The sequence below is a fragment of the Leiobunum rupestre genome, chromosome 4, assembly GCF_980474605.1.
Source record: "Leiobunum rupestre chromosome 4, qqLeiRupe1.1.hap1, whole genome shotgun sequence".
Taxonomy (NCBI): Eukaryota; Metazoa; Arthropoda; class Arachnida; order Opiliones; family Sclerosomatidae; genus Leiobunum; species Leiobunum rupestre.
In genome coordinates this window covers 26378363-26396557 of record NC_143387.1, presented here as the reverse complement: position 1 = coordinate 26396557, position 18195 = coordinate 26378363, and the positions used below count along the sequence as shown (strand labels likewise).

The following is an 18195-nucleotide window of genomic DNA, read 5'->3' as shown; positions in this document are numbered from 1 at the left end:
CATACGAGCAATCGTTGTGTCGTATGCGCGGTTTTAACGTTGTACCCGAAACGCGTCTTACAATTTTGCGCCTTCGTTGACTTAAAACGCATCCGCCGCTCTTCATGTAACCGCGTTTAAAATTTACCACCCAGCTAACTCTTGTTATTTTTGCAATAAATCGCTTGAAAATGAAGCTATTGTGAAGGTTGTGTGAGACAAAATGATAGGAAAGTCGGAATAATGGGTCACTTCAATTGAAGTTCATATTGATTGCCGTAAAGAATAAATCCAAAAGACCAGTATCAATGCTTTGAAAAGAAAACACGACACCGATGAGACTGTTCGACATGTAGAACGCGAGCGAATCAACCTACCAAATGATATAAGAAATATTCAACATACCAATTTTCCCGTTTATATGAACTGAAATGTAATATAAAATCGTCTTGAAAAATCGTTTATTGCTTTATAACATTCAAAAATAATATTTTTAATGCGCCATGTAGATAATGGAACATCTGCTCGTCTAGGTAAAGTTTGCGTTGTCAACGCGCGTATTAGAAAGCAAAATGAGATTTGTGAATCTTTCCCAGTCTTAAGCCTCGGTTTAATCTACTGCGTATTTTGAAACGGAAAAACCCGATTACTATTGTTAAATCTTGGATTAATAATATGATATTTTTAATACGAAACAAATAACGAAATACGTGGAATTTTTGGCGTTAAATAAGCTTAGAACGTATTTCGTTATTTGTTTCTTATTACAAGGAGCGTTCGCCATCATTTAACCAAGATTTAACGATAGTAATCGGGTTTTTCCGTTTCAAAATACGCAGTAGATTAAACCAAAGATAATTTAAACTCGTACCCTAGATTCGAAATCACTCTCTCGCGCGTTGCCGATAGCGTTTACCCACTTCCCGCCGGAACTCAGAAAAAATTCGCTCCATGGTTTGCGCCTTACCGCAACCACGGCCAACTTCGATCACGCGCTGCTGCGCTATATAGCGCGGCAGCGCGTGATAGAAGTTAGCCGTGCCGCAACCGATGGAGCCCGATTTTTCTGAGGTCACGTGCCGGAAAAGGGTAAACGCTTCGTAACAAAACCGTCAATGGGAAAGCTCTCAGTATTCGAATCTACGGTACGAGTTTAAATTATCTTTGATTAAACCGAGGCTTAAGACTGGGCAAGATTCAGCGCCTTAAAATTTTCGTCTACTTTAAAGATACATTCTGAACGAACCAATGGATGAAAAGTTATGAAACAAAATTCGTGAAAAGTATTAATATCGTTACGAATTACAACATACTTTCTAAAATCTCATTTTGCTTTCTAATACGCGTGTTGACAACACAAACTTTACCTAGACGAGCTCGGTTATCTACATGGTACGGGAAAAATATTATTTTTGAATGTTGTAAAGCGATAAACGATTTTTCAAGACGATTTTATATTACATTTAAGTTCATATAAACGGGAAAAATTGGCAGTGGAATATTTCTTATATCATTTGGTAGGTTAATTAACGTTTAATTATCGCCAACTTTACATTAATTTCAATGGGGCGGGGGGAAATTTGTAACCAAGTTACGCGCGAGCGTGCCTCTAGAGGCAGCGCAGATGGCGTTACTGTCGTTTTAGCCAATAATCTAATCGGTACCTTGTCCGCCATTCGATTAAGCGTTCTAGTGGTTTACCCCCATTTCGCCCAAAATAGTTCTCCCAATTCCAATTTCTCCCAATCCCATTTATCCCAATCCCATTTCTCCCAATTCCCATTTCTCCCAATCCCATTTCTCCCAATTCCCATTTCTCCCAATCCCATTTCTCCCAATTCCCATTTCTCCCAATTCCCATTTCTCCCAATCCCATTTCTCCCAATCCTATTTGTCAAAATCCCATTTGTCCCAAAATAGTTATCCCAAATCCCATTTGTCCCAAACCTAATCTAACCTAACCTAACCTAACCTAACCTAACGCCAAGTCAATTCACATATTCACCAAATGGTAAACTTACTTTGTTGTTAAAGCTCTCAGTATTCGAATCTAGGGTACGAGTTTAAATTATCTTTGGCGAAATAGAGTGTTAGTTCACCAGTGTGGCGCAGATGGCGTAACTTTCGTTGCCAGCTAAACGAAAAGCATGGGCCAAAGGCAGGGTTTTTAAAAGTTCTAATCGGACCACGCGACAAAATTTCAAAAATCGTTATAGTTTGTTATCCGATTTCTATGAGTCTATCCGCCAGACGCGTAGAAGGCGTTAGCGTCGCCTTTCAAAAATTAACTTTCATCATGATCATAGCCGGCTGTATTATAAGCGCCTGTAGGATTTTCCATAAAACATCTTCAATGAAATCGCCAAGAAGTAACGTTTCCGAGAGAAAGGACGTAAAAGTTACTGTTTATTTGGTGCTTCTTGAAATAATGGAAACTTTTCACAGAACGTCGTGTTTTTGTTAAGCCTTAAAAAAACTTACATTGTTAAAAGGAAACGCTTGTTGCATAGCGTACAGGTGAAAAGATTCCATTATTTCAATAAGCACTATATAAACAGTAACTTGCAGGTCATGTCTATCGGAAACGTTACTTCTTGGCGATTTCATTGAAGCTGTTTTATTGAAGACCCTATAATTGGCAATGAAACTGGCCAAATTTCGGAACAATGCCTATCAAAATATATTTTGAGCCACGGCACGCCAAGATCAGCGAAAGTTTCGAGGGCTCGAAATAAAGGTTAAACGTCTTTGGCAATTTGAAAAAGAACAGAAAAAAAGCCCGAAGAAGACCGTACAAAAAAATATTGGTAGAATTCCACAAAGTAAAACAAAAACCAAAATAAACTGATCAGAATTTCAATGTACCGCAAGTGACAGTTTAACACAGGTGGCGGTAATGATGTTCATATGACCTTCATGTATCGCTTTAAGAACCCCCACGAGAGTGTTCGGAGATTACGTTTCTGGAGCCCTGAAACGAGCGCTGGTCGACGCCCAATGTGATATGGGCAGGTGAACAAGACGTGGTACGCATCGTTCATATCACCGCAGCGAATGCACACGTCCGTCACACTGAGATTGAACCGGTGTAGAGTCGCGAGAGTTTCAAAGACACTAAAGCGCATGTACCGGGAAAGGGTTTTTCCTCACGAAGAAGCCGGACTACCGTGCTGGTCTGCCATTCCGTACTCCACTCAGTCGAGAGCACCCGACGGCACACACTCTTTATTTCTACAAGAGTAGACGGGAGGAGGAAGTCCACTCTAGAAGGGCGCTGGAGCCTAGTGACCGTGGCTAGGCGATCGGCCGTCTCGTTTCCCACGTGTGCCAGACACCAGATTAGATAAGCCGCCCCGCATGGAGCAAGGGTGATTAGCTTCATATTGTCTCTCCTGTTTCTTAAGGGTGGAATGGCTGCTTCGGTCTAAATTAATCTGATAGGAGAAGACGGTGGAGTCCCAAGGATGACCCGAAAGGCCGCATTTTGAACTTATCCAGTTTCTTGAGGATACAAGCTGACGCCGACGTGTAAAGGGGACTAGAGAAATCCAGTCTGGAGGGAACCAAGCGGGTATACAGAAGCCACATAACCTTACGACCTGCACCTCACTGGGTACCCGAAACCGCTCGCAGGAGGTTTACTTTTTATCGAATAGGGGGAAAGGTCATCGATATGGGGAAGCCAAGAGAGGCGGTCATCGAAAGGTCCACCTAGGTACCTGTAGGTGGACACCTTAGTGAGTGGCTGAAGTCCTAGTGTGAGAGTGAGGGCCGCTGGAAAGTCGGTGTCTCGAGAGACGCCATAAAATTTCACTTAAGAGGTTTAAAGTTGAGTCCCCTGTTTTCGCCGTAGTCGGTGATCCAGTCAAGAGCGACTTGCATAGTCCTGAAAAGACTCTCCAAGTCAAAGCCCCTGATCAAGGGGCAATGTCACCCACGTGTTCCCCATGATCAACCACCAAGGGGCAGAGCGGAAGAATGCCATCCAGCATGACACTGAATAGGATGGGGCTAACGGCGCTGCCCTGAGGGAATCCTCTCCTGAAAATTAGCCGTTGACGCGAACTTGAGAAGTGCGATCCGCCAAAACGTTTTCAACCCACCGCTCCAGGTTGCCTTCCACGCCAAAACTTTGGAGTTTGTAGAGAAACGCGTGATAGTGGACACTCCCGAATGCGTCTTTGAGATCCAGGAACAACGCTAGGCAAAGCTTATTGGAGGCCAGAGCGCAGTTGGCCGCAGAAGCGAGACGAATCGCATTGTCGATGGCATGACGACCTTTTCGGAATCCCAATTGTTCCGGAGGAGCACCTTGTTGAGCTCTAGAGACCAGACTAACCGACCAAGTACCAGTTTTTCGTAGATTTTTTCTCAGATTTGGGAGAAGAGCAATGTAGGCGGTAGCACCCGTAGCGAATTTCCCCGGTTTCAAGATTGGGTGTAAGATAGCGTGTTTCCACCTCGAAAGCATTACCATTGAAATCTCATAGGTAACTATAATGCTGCCGTGTAACTGGCAAATGGACCAAATGCCGTGGCAGATGATAGCCAGATATCAGCCAATCATAGCTTAAAGAGTGGTTCTGCCAAGAGTTTAGCGTCACCGTCACCGTCCCCTAACTCATTATTATTTTTTCATTACGTTACCATAGAAACAGAATTTGATCATTCTTTATATACTATCTACAAATACGGCGCTCTCGGCAAATGACAAGTTTTTTTTAATAACTTTTTAAATATTTCTTATTTATTTTATTTACAAAAATGCCTTCGCGGTGTTTTGTTCCGTCGTGTAAAAGCATCGGTATTCCGGCATCGCGAAAATGTGTCATTTTTCAGGTATTAAACATTAAGCCTCGGCTTATGAACGACGGGAAACTTAAATGTTTGTTTATGATTTGTGAGTTTCATCAAAACGGCGGGTTATTTAAGCTGCATTCAATTTGATTTTCCAACGTCGGATGACTATTTAATAAATATTCTTTCATTACCTGTTTTATTCTGATGTGTTGTGTACTTGTGTTGAAATAATTATAGCTGCAACATCGCAGCCCCTCTTTTTTAATTGGCCTTTTTAAGTGGAATTATAACAAATTTGAATGAAGATTGAGCACTGTACCAAAGTGGTATAAACAAGTCTGCCCAGGCCGTAATATTAGTTCCACATCGGTGTATTCACCCTTAGTAGACACAGGTAGACAAACTAATACAAAAGCTGTTGAGGCTACGTGATTTCTTATCGTTTGATATATAAATTGCCACCCTAAGTTAAAGAGTGGATGCCGCCCGCCATCAGGAGACCGGGGTGGGCAAACTAATAGTGAGCATGGTTTTTTACACAAGTTTTATGTTCTTTAATTTTTTCTGTAATTTAATGTTCTCCAATATATACATTTGAACACGAGCACGGAATTACATAAACTACCTCTTAAATCAAGTAACCCTACATGGCCCAACCTAACCAAACAGAAGCTCATCGTCATAACTATGAACACTGTTTCCTGAATCTAAACAACAGGGAAGTTAGCATACCAATCTTAAGTGACAAGAATATATTGAACACAATGTAATTTAAACTATAGAAGTTATGACTCTAGCCAGATCTAAAATATAATCTAATTTCTGTTTTACAAACCTTTACTCCTACCTTATAGAATTATCTAATTAGCTGGCATATCTATTTACACTCATGAAGAGCGTGTCTAATGCAAAGTTCACTTTTCGATCTGCCCATTGCCCTCAGACCTAGGTTTAACGGTTATGAAGCGGCGGAAGCGCACCTGCAAATGAAACGGAGCTATCTTCTACAAATATATTTAAGAAAACCAATTTTAAATTTAATACTTTTACGATTATATTTAAGTTATTAAAAAATCGAAAAAAACCCAGCGAAAACCTATCGGAATTTGCCGAGCTTGGCTGTCGATTGCATCGTCTGCAATTGTTATATTTATCCTCCTGCGAGAATAGCGGAACCGCTCTACTGCCTCTCATTGGCTGAAAGGTTCAAAGCGAACTGGCGACAAGCTCGGCCGTAGGCGGCAGCATTCTAGTTACCTATGAGATTTCTATGGGCATTACCCCTTACGCCCAGAGGTGGTTGTAGAGCGCCAAGAGGCCAGAGTGGAGTTTTTTATGATCAGATTAAATACGTTTTACACACGTGGAGAAAAGTTGTGTAGCCCGGACAGCACGCCATAGAGATTTTCTTCGAAGAAATGAGCATTGTGACAGGTAGGTGTGCTAGCCAGGAAAGGAGCCGAGATATACTCCGGGTCAGGACGATGAATGCCAGAGCTGGCAGTCAAAGCCAAAAACTCCGCCATTTCCTTCTGGTCCGTAAGGAAGCCAGCTCCATTTTTAATAGTGATAAGTTTTTCTTACTCCAACAAACCTGAGACCACAGAGGATTGTGAGCGTGAGGCCTGGTACAGTTCTATCTCCAACTGTCCCTTTTTTATCCTTGATGAGGCGTTTAAAAAGAGCTCCTTCTTTTTTGTTGGAAATGGAAATCTGATCAATAGGAACCCTGAACGCTGAGTCTTTCTACGAGCTGCTTGGACAGTCTTGGCTTTAGCCGCACAAGAGGAGTCCTACCAAGGAGGTGGGCGAGGGCTCGAAGGACCCCCCCCCCCCTTGTGTTGTGGGGATCGTTTAAAGGCCACCTGACGCTATTAGTAAACAAACCGGTTTGAACAACCAACGCTTAGGAGCTAAAATGAACTACAATATAGTGTCAAGTTCTGTTAATGTAATTAATTAAGTTCTCGGAGACTCACGTTCTAAAATAAATTTGCATTGTCAAATAAAAGAAGCAGGTTTATTGGAAAAAATAGTTGAAATTCAGGTTGAGCTTTTCTGGCGCATCTACAAGGATGGAGTCTTTGCAGATTCTTTTGAGCCTAGGCCTAACTCTTCTAGGCTTGATGTGGGTTTTAATAACGCTGGTGGAATATCCCACTTCGACGACTTGTTCCATTTTCGGAAAGCGATCACTTATTGGTCATTTCCCCCAACCTTTTACATTTCTAAATTACTCATAATTTAACTTCATCCGCACAAACCGAGCGAGTTTATAAATTTCAATAAAGCTACATTGGGTTGACTAAAATTCCAACGCAAAAAATTCCTTCTCAATAGTTGATTTTATAAAATGTCTTTACGCTTGAAAAACTTGTTGAAATGTTGCCCTGGAATAGTTCAGCCAATGCCTAAGAATGAGTTCATAAGCTCTTTAGTGGGAGATAAAACGGATCCACAGCTGAAGCGGGGAGGCAACATTTCAACAAGGGGCCAAAGTTATTTTTATAAAAAGAACTATTTAGAGGTTTTCCATTGGCTCAAATAAATATGTTACTAGCCAATATTGTGACTCCCAAAATTACTAGGATGAATAAAAACGTTAAAATCTAACGTAGTCCACTTTTTTACGGGTTCGTGGTGAAACAAAACGTTAGTGAAGATTTTTGAATGGAATAAAGGTGCAGTGGCATACTTATGAGTGTTGTAATAGCTAGATGGCGCCGGTTTAGTTATGCATCACAGGTGGCGTTGTAAGTGAATACAAACAAGCCCAGAAAACTGTATATAAGGCTGAACAATACGAAAGAAACACTGAATAGACTGATTATAGTGTATTTTAACTACATTAACGATTAAACATTTCAGTTCATAAATTAAGTCTTTTAATTGATTTACGTCTTCGACTGGATCTTCGTACGTGTGGTCTGTGTCTACTCGACTGAGGCTCTTTGTCGAAATCTTGTCTAATAAGTATCCTTGATCGGGCTCCTTCTGATGATGTGGCTACACTAGGAATAGAGATGCTTGTGGTAGGCTGTTGCTCTGGTCTCGAGTCTTGTCGTGGTAATAAGATAGGATTGCGACTCGGTGATCGACTTGGTGATGATTTGCTACTCCAGCTTGGAGATTCATTGTCAGGACTCAGGATTGGTGGTTGCTGATGACTCTGGATCGGTGGTTGTTGATGACTCTGGATCGGTGGTTGTTGATGACTCTGGATCGGTGGTTGTAATACTGATCTGTACCCTGCATCTGGATTTGGATTGATTTTACTGGCTCCAGTTGTTGATGTCTCAGACACGGTTGGTTTTAATAACTTCTCACTCCTTAGCTATTATTATTTACTTCTAGCATTTCAATTATAGGTTTATCGATGTTGATATTCTCAATACCTCTCTCCTCTTTAACGTTCGTTGGATGGACCATGTCAAGTTTGGTGCGGATTTCTCTTCCAAACATGATTTCCGCTGGAGATTTACCACTAATTTGCGGAGTGCGGCGATAGTTCATGAGAAATCTTGCTAGTCTTACGTCTAGAGATCCATTTGAGAATTTTTTTAAACCTTCGTCAATGACATCTAGCAATGGTAGAGTTAGAAGTACCATCTATTTTTTTTAATGATGTCTTCACGGTACGCACCACCCTTTCAGCCTGACCATTTGAAGCAGGGTGATACGGTGCAATGGTCAAATGCTTGAAGCCGTTATTCTGCGTGAAGATTTGGAACTCGTTACTTGTGAAACAAGTGGCATTATCACTCACAAGGGTCTTCATAATTCCATAACGTGCCAAATTTTGTCGTAAGAATGTGATGACTACGGCTGAACTGGTTGTTGAAGTGACTCCGATTTCCATCCATTTCGAGGTAGAGTCCACTAATATTAATAAATATTTCCCATTTACCGGTCCGGCAAAGTCTATATGGACACGAGTCCACGGTTGGATCTCCACGGGCCACTTCAAGTATTCAGCCTTTGGCATGGTTGCATTTTGCTGACAACTTGAACGTGCTCTAATTCTGTCCTCAATGTTGGTGTTCAATTCTGGCCACCAAACTTTGCTCCTGGCTAATCGCTTTGTTTGCACCATTCCCTTTTGTTAGAATGATTTATACCTTTCTTATATCTAATTTCATAGCTGTGCGCTCCTAATGTTAACCATTCTTATTTGCAATATGCATCAATAGTTTACCTTCAGCTGTCGACCATTCTTTCCCCAGTCTCTTTGCAGATGACACAAAACTTATCAAAATTCTTAGTACAAACACATCTAACGCCGAGTTACAACAGGATCTCTCTAAAGTTGAATCTTGGCAAAAAATTCCGGTTTCTCCTTCAACACCTCAAAATCCAATGTGTCTTGAAAAAGACTGTTTGTAATAGCTTAGTAGTCTTGAAAAAGGAAATGCGCGACTTTTGACAGGTTGCGTTATCGCACCTTTCTGCCTAGCATGTAGTATTTCAGTCGATTCAAAAGATCAAGTTTTTAAGGGAAAAATCTGGAATCGCGGTCATTCATTCTAACCCTCTTGAAATTGGCAAAGAAACCTGCTTTCTAAATAAGCATTTTTAGAAGGTCCAAATGTAAAAATCTTACGAACTGAAAGTTTATTTCGATTTTGGAGGCCCAATCATAGGCACCTTTTTAAAAATTTGGAGGCCCCAAGTAGGCCTACACTTTTTCAACGTAGGCACGTGCCTACTTGTGCCTATTGCTGGCGGGGAGCCTGTCCGTAACCTGCGTCTCTCATAGTTTCAGTTCGACTACTTTGGATGACGATGTCTTCATCACTTCGAGGTCCGGAACTACAAACCCTGCAGCGGCGTGGCAACAATATAAGGCCACTTTCAAGATTTACGCTACGGCCTCGAAACTTTGTAATGAACAAGCTGAAACGCAAGTAGTAACTTTTCTTTATATCATTGGCCCTGTGGGTTACAATATATATGACAACCTCACGATAACGCTGCCTGACGGCCAGATACACCCTACTTTAGAGCAAATCTATACAGCCTTATGATAACCCAGATTCTCATCGTTACAAATTTTTTCACACCAAGCAAAAACTCCAGCAACCATTTGATGACTTTCTCACAGACCTCCGTTCTCAGGCACGAAATTGTGGCTTTCGTGACCCCTCTGACTCGCTTCTTCGATATCAAATCCTGGCTGGAATCCATAAGACAGACCTACGAAAACAATTGCTCTCTCATCGTAACTTAACTTTAGAGCAGGCCATAACTATCTGCCAGGCTGATGAGACATCGACTAGACATTCCGAATTAGTTCATGGGACAACATCGATACAGCAAACTGCTGCCGCAGACGCTTTACTACACGGACAAGGACACCGACATGTACGTTCACAACCTTCGTTAACTACTGTTACTCAGCGCCCATGGAATGATTCTTCGTCCCGCCGCCCGTGGCACCCACAACCCGTACAACGTCTTTCCTTACCACGGCAACACTCAACACAGCACCAACAAAGGGGATCCAGTCGTTCATCTATGCCAATGGCTGCTCATAGTGTATGTTCAAACTGCGGCTTACAGCATAACCGTCAAGTCAGATGTCCGGCCGCCAACTCCATAACTGCCACCGACGAGGCCATTGGGCTGGTCTCTGCCGTTCCCGGACGTCTCAACCTCTTGCTGCTTTTAATATTGACTATTACCCTGATAGAAGCCCTGACTCTTTACAGTACCCAGCGGACTCACTACCCCAAGGAAGTTACTTTCTGGATCCATTACGGGTTGACATAGACGATCAAATGTCAATTGACGACTCCTCAAACTTTTGGCTATACTCTATAACGGCCTTATGCAATGCCACTACTGACCTTCAATCGCAGAACACTGAAGATGAATGGTATTAATAACATTTCTGTTTTATTCAAACTAGACTGTGGCTCGCAAGTAAATATTTTGCCCCAGCTCATCTACAACAGACTCACGACCCGGCCGACGTTACATCCTCCACCAAAACAAATAATTGCGTACACCGGCCACAGGGTGCCAATTCTAGGAGTTGTGGAGCTGTATTGCGCCTCCTCCTCTACTACTTCGCAGCAACGTCTATTGTTCTATATAACTCCGAATCAAGCTACTCCCATTCTTGGAGCTCGAGCTCTGGAGACTCTGGGACTGGTACAACGCACGAGACAAAGTATTCCCCAAGGTATGGCGATATCAGCATCTATATTACACACACCGTCGGGGCAAGAAAGCCCTAGGGCCATCATCGATCAATACGCAGATGTCTTTGATAGGATTGGGAAACTTCCGATGAAGTATCAAATTCAGTTGAAACCTAATGCCATGCCTTTTGTATCTATAGCCCATAAACTACCATACGCATTAGAACGGCCAGTTTATGATGAACTACAAAAAATGTTGAAGGACGGGATTATCACGCCAATTCAAGGCCCGACTGAATGGGTGCACCCGATGGTGGTTCAGCGGAAGTCAGATGGAGGAATACGCATCTGCCTGGATCCTCGTAAATTAAATCCAGCGATAAAGAGACCACACTGCCAGATGCCGACTGCGCAACAGATTTTCTCCAAACTCCACGGAAGCACTATTTTTACGGTTGCTTTCTGGCAAATTCAGAGAGAAATGCAGCAGGATGCAACTTATCAAGGTTGGCCAGCGTCCCAAAAGAAATTACCCTCAGAACTTTCAGCGTACTGGGCATACAAGGAAGAGCTACACGAAGTGGAAGGACTTATCTATCGTGGGAATCGTCTGGTGATACCTCCAGCGCTCAGACCCGAGGTCATGAAACAGCTGCACTCAGTCCATCAGGGTGTCACGTCTTGTCTGGCGAAGGCGAAAATGCACGTGTTCTGGCCACAGATAACTTCAGACATAACCAATTTGGTTAAGAACTGTACTACATGTCGCTCCAGAGATTCATCCAATTCACCTATCAAAATACAACCCCATCTTGTTCGGAATCTCCCTTGGGAGGCAGAGGCCACAGATCTGTACCAGGTAGAAAATTCGAAACTATATATATTGGTCGATTACTTCTCAAAATTTATAGAAACCTAAGAATTGAAAACCACCACTGCTGATTACGTCATATCATTTCTTAAACCACACTTTGCACGCTACGGAGCTCCACAACGCTTGGTATCGGACAACGGTCCACCTTTCTCATCTTTTAAATTCAAAGAATTTCTACGCATGTTTAACATACAACATGTAACAGTCCTTACTACACCCAATCCAACGGTATGGCAGACCGTTCAATTCAAACCATTAAAAATCTGTTAACCAAAGCTAGACGTGAAGGCCGAGATCTACACTATGTCCTGATGGAGTACAGATCAACTCCGATAGGAAAACTACCTACACCAACGGAGATGCTGATGGGCAGGCAGATCAGGGCCCCCATTACGACAAGAAGTACGGCCCTTCAACCGCAATATCCAATAACCTTTATCCAAGAAGAGCTCCGAAAAAATCAACAATATATTGCTTCCACAAATCATCACATACGTCTCCCGAAACCGACATTTTTCTATACAAGAGATCTTGTATACTATCAGAATGGACCCAGAGACTGGTGGCCAGCGGAAATAGAAACCCCTGCAAACGAACCGCATTCATACATCATAAAGGACAATCTGGAGAGTGTTTCGTAGGACACGAGTTCACCACCGTCCCCGCCAGAAAGAGATTTCAGAATACATTCCATCTAGTCCTCCAATAGATAGCGCTCCAGAGTCCAGAATATAATAAAATAAATCTTAGGGATACGCAATCAAACTTCAAAGACAAAGCAGCATTCTCATTTATTACCGCACCCGACCCAACTATACTGCAAAACCGAATCTCAGTTCAGCAAGTCGTCCCTCAGACCTCAACGCAGCTTCAACATGTAGCCAGTTACAATCCACTTAATTCTCAACAATCTGCTGTCTCTCTGCCGCAGCCACCTCAACAAACAGCACTACCATCACACCAGTATCCGAGGCTAACCACTCCAATTTCGTATAGTGCACAACCATTAGACCACACCTACTCGTTACCGACCAGTCCAGTTGCACAGCCATCAGCAAACCACGACAAAATCCAACCTCAAACTCCGGGAAGACCATTGCAAAGAGCCTCACCAGCGATGTCACTATCTAATCAGCGAATTCCTGTCTCACAATTTCCAGTAACTGGTGTGCCATTTCCAAAACATCAAAGTCAGGAACCAGATACTGTAACAACTCGTTATGGTCGGATTATCACGAAACCCCATAAACTAAACATATAATTAAAAAAAAGTTGTTGTAATAGATGGCGCCGGCTTAGTTATGCATCGAAGGTGGCGTTGTAAGTGCATACAAACAAGCCCGGAAAACTGTATATAAGGCTGAACAATACGAATAATCGGGCAGTTGATTTTAATGTATAATCAAGGTTTAATAAACTTATCTACATATTTACAATGAGTAATTATGTTACATATGCTAAAACCGTTAAAGAAAGTGGAAAAGGCCACTAATGAGTCAACAACACCTATAAATGGTTATTTGCATCAGTGCCTACGTTATTCACAAAGTAGACTTGATCACTAGATAAAAAAGCTTCGTGTTTTAGCCAATAATCTAGTCGGTGGGCTGCCAGCCATTTGATTAAGCGTTCTAGTTTGTTATCCGATTTCTATGGTTCGTCCATGGTAAAATATATTTATAAGTTAAAGTTAATAAAACCACTTAATGCAGTTAAATTACGCGAAAAGGTAAAAAAGTCAAGTGTTCAGCTTTTTTACCCTCTTTTCGCGTAATTTAATTGTAAAATATATATGCCGTTTACGGCTTTTTGGTTTAAGGCTGACACCATAAGCTTTTTAAAAAAAAAAATCCCATAGCGGCTAAATCTTTTAGAAGCTTCAAGCTTGAGAGAAGTTAAGAGTTTAACTTTATTAGGCTTTTATAAAATTATAGCTTACTGAGTAAGTTGAATTAAAGGTTAATAGTTCAATTTTCAACTTGAATATGGTTTATCGAAGTTGTTTGGTTTATTTTCCTCTTTAATTAAACCAACGCTTTGTGGACAAGATAAAAAATGACGTCTATCATTAAATTGCAAGCTATGTCCGGTGTTTACAGTGAAACACCACACTGTTATATTCTTCAAGTGGATGAATTTAAGTTTTTGTTAGATTGTGGATGGGATGAAACATTTGATCAAAATTTCATAAAAGAACTTAAAAAACAAGCCGGTCAAATTGACGCAGTCTTACTTTCATTTCCTGATGCTAATCATCTAGGAGCACTACCTTATATGGTTGGGAGATGTGGACTCAATTGTCCAATTTACGCTACAATTCCAGTTTACAAAATGGGCCAAATGTTCATGTACGATCTGTTTCAGTCGCGACACAACATTGAAGAATTTGACTTGTTCACGCTGGATGATGTCGACGCTGCTTTTGACAAAATTATCCAACTTAAACATAATCAAACTGTGGCGTTAAAAGGAAAAGGTCAAGGCATATCAATCACACCCTTACCTGCTGGTCATATGATTGGGGGTACTATTTGGAGGATAGTTAAGGATGGAGAAGAAGATATACTCTACGCTATTGATTTTAACCACAAAAATGAGCGTCACTTAAACCGTTGCATTTTAGAAACTGTTACTCGACCTTCATTGTTGATTACAGATTCCTTCAACGCAAATTATAATCAAGCTCGACGAAGGCAGCGAGATGAACAATTGATGACAAATATTTTACAGACACTTAGAAACAATGGGAATGTTCTCATTGCTGTTGACACTGCTGGACGTGTTTTAGAATTAGCCCACATGTTGGATCAACTGTGGCGCAACCAAGATTCTGGCCTAATGGCCTATTCATTAGCATTGCTGAACAATGTCAGCTATAATGTTGTTGAATTTGCAAAATCTCAAGTTGAATGGATGAGTGATAAAATCATGCGGTCTTTTGAAGGAGCCCGTAACAATCCATTCCAGTTCAAACACCTTCAACTGTGCCATAGTTTGGCTGAACTTAACAGAGTACCAGACCCCAAAGTAGTCTTGGCTAGTATGCCAGATATGGAATGTGGTTTTTCTCGAGATTTATTCCTCCAATGGTGTGGAAATCCACGAAACAGTATCATACTAACTGTTCGTACTTCACCGAAAACCTTGGCAAGGCAGTTGATTGAAAACCCAACTGACCGTACTATTAGTCTAGAAGTTCATCAGAAAATTAGGTTAGAGGGCCATGAATTGGAAGAATACATGCGGAAAGAAAAAGAGAAAGAACAAGAACAGGCGAAGCAAAAGATAGACAAAGAAGCTGAAATGGAGCTGTCTGATTCCAGTGAAGAAAGCGATGATGAGGTAGAATATGAACGCAGTGGTAAAGCCAGACACGACTTGATGATGAAGCAAGAAAAATCCAAAGGTGGAGGATTCTTTAGACAAGCCAAAAAATCATACCCAATGTTTCCACTTAAAGAAGAAAAAGTGAAATGGGATGACTATGGTGAAATAATTAAAACAGAGGATTTCTTGATGTTGGACATAAATACAAATGATGATGAGAATAAGGAAAATAAAACTATTGATGAAGACTTGCAAGACATATCAGAGGTTCCAACCAAGTGTATTTCAACCACCAAAACAATCGATATAAATGCCACAATTATGTTCATAGACTTTGAGGGGCGTTCTGATGGAGAATCCATCAAGAAAATCATTACCATGATTAAACCTAGACGATTAATCTTAGTCGGTGGTGATGAGCAGTCGACTAAATCCTTGGCCACATACTGCAAATCCTCAGGAGCTATTCAAGGCAAAGTATTCACTCCAAAACTATACGAGATTGTTGACGCTACAACAGAGAGCCATATATATCAAGTGAAATTAAAGGATTCCCTAGTCAGTTCTTTGAACTTTTCCAAGGCAAAAGATGCAGAGTTATCGTGGTTAGATGGTGAAATAGTAATGGAAACATTAGAAAAAATAACCCCGATAGAAGAAGAGGATGAACTGATGATGCAATCGGAAGATATTAAGGAGGCGAATAAAGAGACCATTTTGACATTGCAACCCCTGCCTCAAAGTCAAGTGCAAGGGCACACAACAATTTTTGTCAATGAATTAAAATTGTCAGACTTCAAGCAAGTTTTAATGAAAAATGGAGTCCAAGCGGAGTTTGCTGGTGGAGTCTTATACTGCAATAACACAGTTGCTGTAAGACGTAACGAAGCGGGAAGAATAGATCTTGAAGGCTGTTTCAGTGAAGATTATTACAAAGTTAGAGACATATTGTACCAACAATATGCTGTAATTTAAAATTATTTTGTACATTTTACGAGTTTGTTCAAATATTAAAGAGCATTATAAAATGGAATTTTATAATTTGAAAGTTTAATAGACAATAATGATTAGATTAACAAAATTAGATAGATTCTTCATTAGTGCAAGTTAGGTCAGCAGTGATTTCTTCTTCCAAAACATGTTGAGGAAGAATTTCTTCGAACTCCTCAGTTACTGCAGCTTCAGTGGGAACTTCTTTTTCTTCGCATATATCTTCGAGTTCATTATCTTGCCTTTCATCTTCTAATAGCATCACATAGACCACTTTGTTAGTTTCTTTGTGTGTTTTCATATGGGAGTTTTTGTTACTGGTATCACAAAATCTTTTCCCACAAATTTCACAAGAGTATGGCTTTTCCAAAGTGTGAATTCTGAGATGCCGTTTTAGTTTGGAACTCTCAATGAATGCTGAATGAAGTAAATAAAAAAAGAATTAAACTCTCAATATATCTAACTAACAATATAAAAATTAATACCTCTATTACAAATCTCGCACACGTAGGGACGTTCATTTTTATGAATCCTTAAGTGACTATGGAAATTTCCACTTTGGCGAAATCTCTTACCGCAAAATTCGCAAGCGTATGGTTTTTCACCACTATGTATTAATTTGTGCGATCTTAGTTCAGAATTGCTTTTAAAGGCTTTGTCACAGAATTCGCAAGTATGAGGTCTATCAGAGGAATGAACTCGCATATGACTTTTGACGTTGCTCACAGTTCTGAATAGTTTGTTACAAATTGGGCAATAATGAGTTTTTTTAGATTTGTGAACTTCCTAAATTACAAATCAAATATTAATAAATACAACATTATTTTAATAAAAGAATAATTTTATATTACCTTAATATGCGAATTCAAATCTGAATCATTATCAAAGTTAGTGCTACAAATATCGCAATAGTAGGTTTCTGGTTTGACATGCACATCGAAATGTTTCTTTAACTGAGCCACAGTTTTAAAACTTTTGTCACAAATTCCACACAAAAATGGTCTAACCATTGTCACGACCTTATTAGGTTTATAATGGCACTGACATATAGGACATCCACTTTTTTCTACACTTTCAAACTGCTCTAACGAGTGTTCCAAGCGATTATGACATTTCAAATCGTTGAAAATATTAAATTTTTTGTCACACAATTCGCATACAAATGTTTCCCTGTGAGCTGAGCAATCTTCTATATGCTCCACATTAGGAATATCGTTAGTTGAATTTATAATATAACAGGATGATGGGTAATCTTGGTCAATTGCGTCTTCTAAATTATCATTGTTAGGCTCAGTTTGATTTTTATGGTTGATAATTTCATTGACACTACTTTCAACTTCATTATTCGAAGATGGAGTTTGATTTCTTCTACTTTTCAATTCTGGGTAAACGTGATACACAATAGTTCCTTCCGCTCCTTCAGTGATTAATATTTCAACTGGAACATTACTGCTATCAACTTCAATTGAATTCACATCATCTTCATTTAATTCAATGAGATCTGTATCTTCTTCAACTTCATCCATGGCACATACTAATGACTAATGTAGACCCAAATAAAACTTACGAGTCAAATAGTTGGCTAAGTCAAGAACTTAGTTCTTGGCTAAAAACATAAAATAAAACGTTTGTATAAAATATTGTTCACGTTAGTAACATATAAAGTAAAATTATAATCAATCATGACTTTTAAGTCATCAAACAAGTTTGCAAAAAAATGGTTTGTTCAGTCCTCGACATGACCAACTTTTAACGCGCCTTGATCAATCGACTAAGTACTAAAAACAATTTATGAGTTAAACATGGATTAAGTAAGCGAAGCTATTTATTTAATCCATGTGTTAAATAACATAAGAACATACAAACGTTAAATTATAATATTATCGTTTCTGCTCAAAAACGATAAGACCAAGGGCTGAATAGATTTCCTCAATGATTGAAGCTTGGAGCCATAGACCTTGGATTAATAATAGGATTATAAAAGACTCCTTCCAAGAATAGACTATATACGCCATTGAGTTGGGAATATTAATCTAGAGATCCAATCAAATCATTCTGCTCCCCGCGAAACACGTTTTTGAA

General features: G+C 40.2%; 2 protein-coding genes across 2 annotated transcripts; one reads left to right on the top strand and one right to left on the bottom strand.

Annotated features, from left to right (window-relative positions):
- The first annotated feature begins 13735 nt into the window (after positions 1–13735).
- Positions 13736–16169, top strand: Cpsf100 (cleavage and polyadenylation specificity factor subunit 2). Its single transcript, XM_090173889.1, has one exon. It carries the CDS (start codon positions 13852–13854, stop codon positions 16096–16098), a length of 2247 nt encoding a protein of 748 aa, XP_090030015.1. The 5' UTR covers positions 13736–13851; the 3' UTR covers positions 16099–16169.
- Positions 16136–17849, bottom strand: LOC149947302 (uncharacterized). The gene is made up of 3 exons (XM_090173890.1): positions 16965–17849; positions 16599–16899; positions 16136–16530 (listed from the first exon to the last, which is right to left on the bottom strand). The coding sequence occupies exons 1-3, from the start codon at positions 17637–17639 to the stop codon at positions 16205–16207; spliced, it is 1302 nt and encodes a 433-aa protein (XP_090030016.1). The 5' UTR covers positions 17640–17849; the 3' UTR covers positions 16136–16204.
- Positions 17850–18195: the final 346 nt, after the last annotated feature.

Coding starts and splice junctions, on each gene's coding strand:
- Cpsf100 (XM_090173889.1), top strand. CDS start 13,852: ATGACGTCTATCATTAAATTGCAAGCTATGTCCGGTGTTTACAGTGAA.
- LOC149947302 (XM_090173890.1), bottom strand. CDS start 17,639: ATGGATGAAGTTGAAGAAGATACAGATCTCATTGAATTAAATGAAGAT. Junction 16,900..16,964: donor ATTTGAATTCGCATATTAAG/GTAATATAAAAT, acceptor TTTGTAATTTAG/GAAGTTCACAAATCTAAAAA. Junction 16,531..16,598: donor GTGCGAGATTTGTAATAGAG/GTATTAATTTTT, acceptor TACTTCATTCAG/CATTCATTGAGAGTTCCAAA.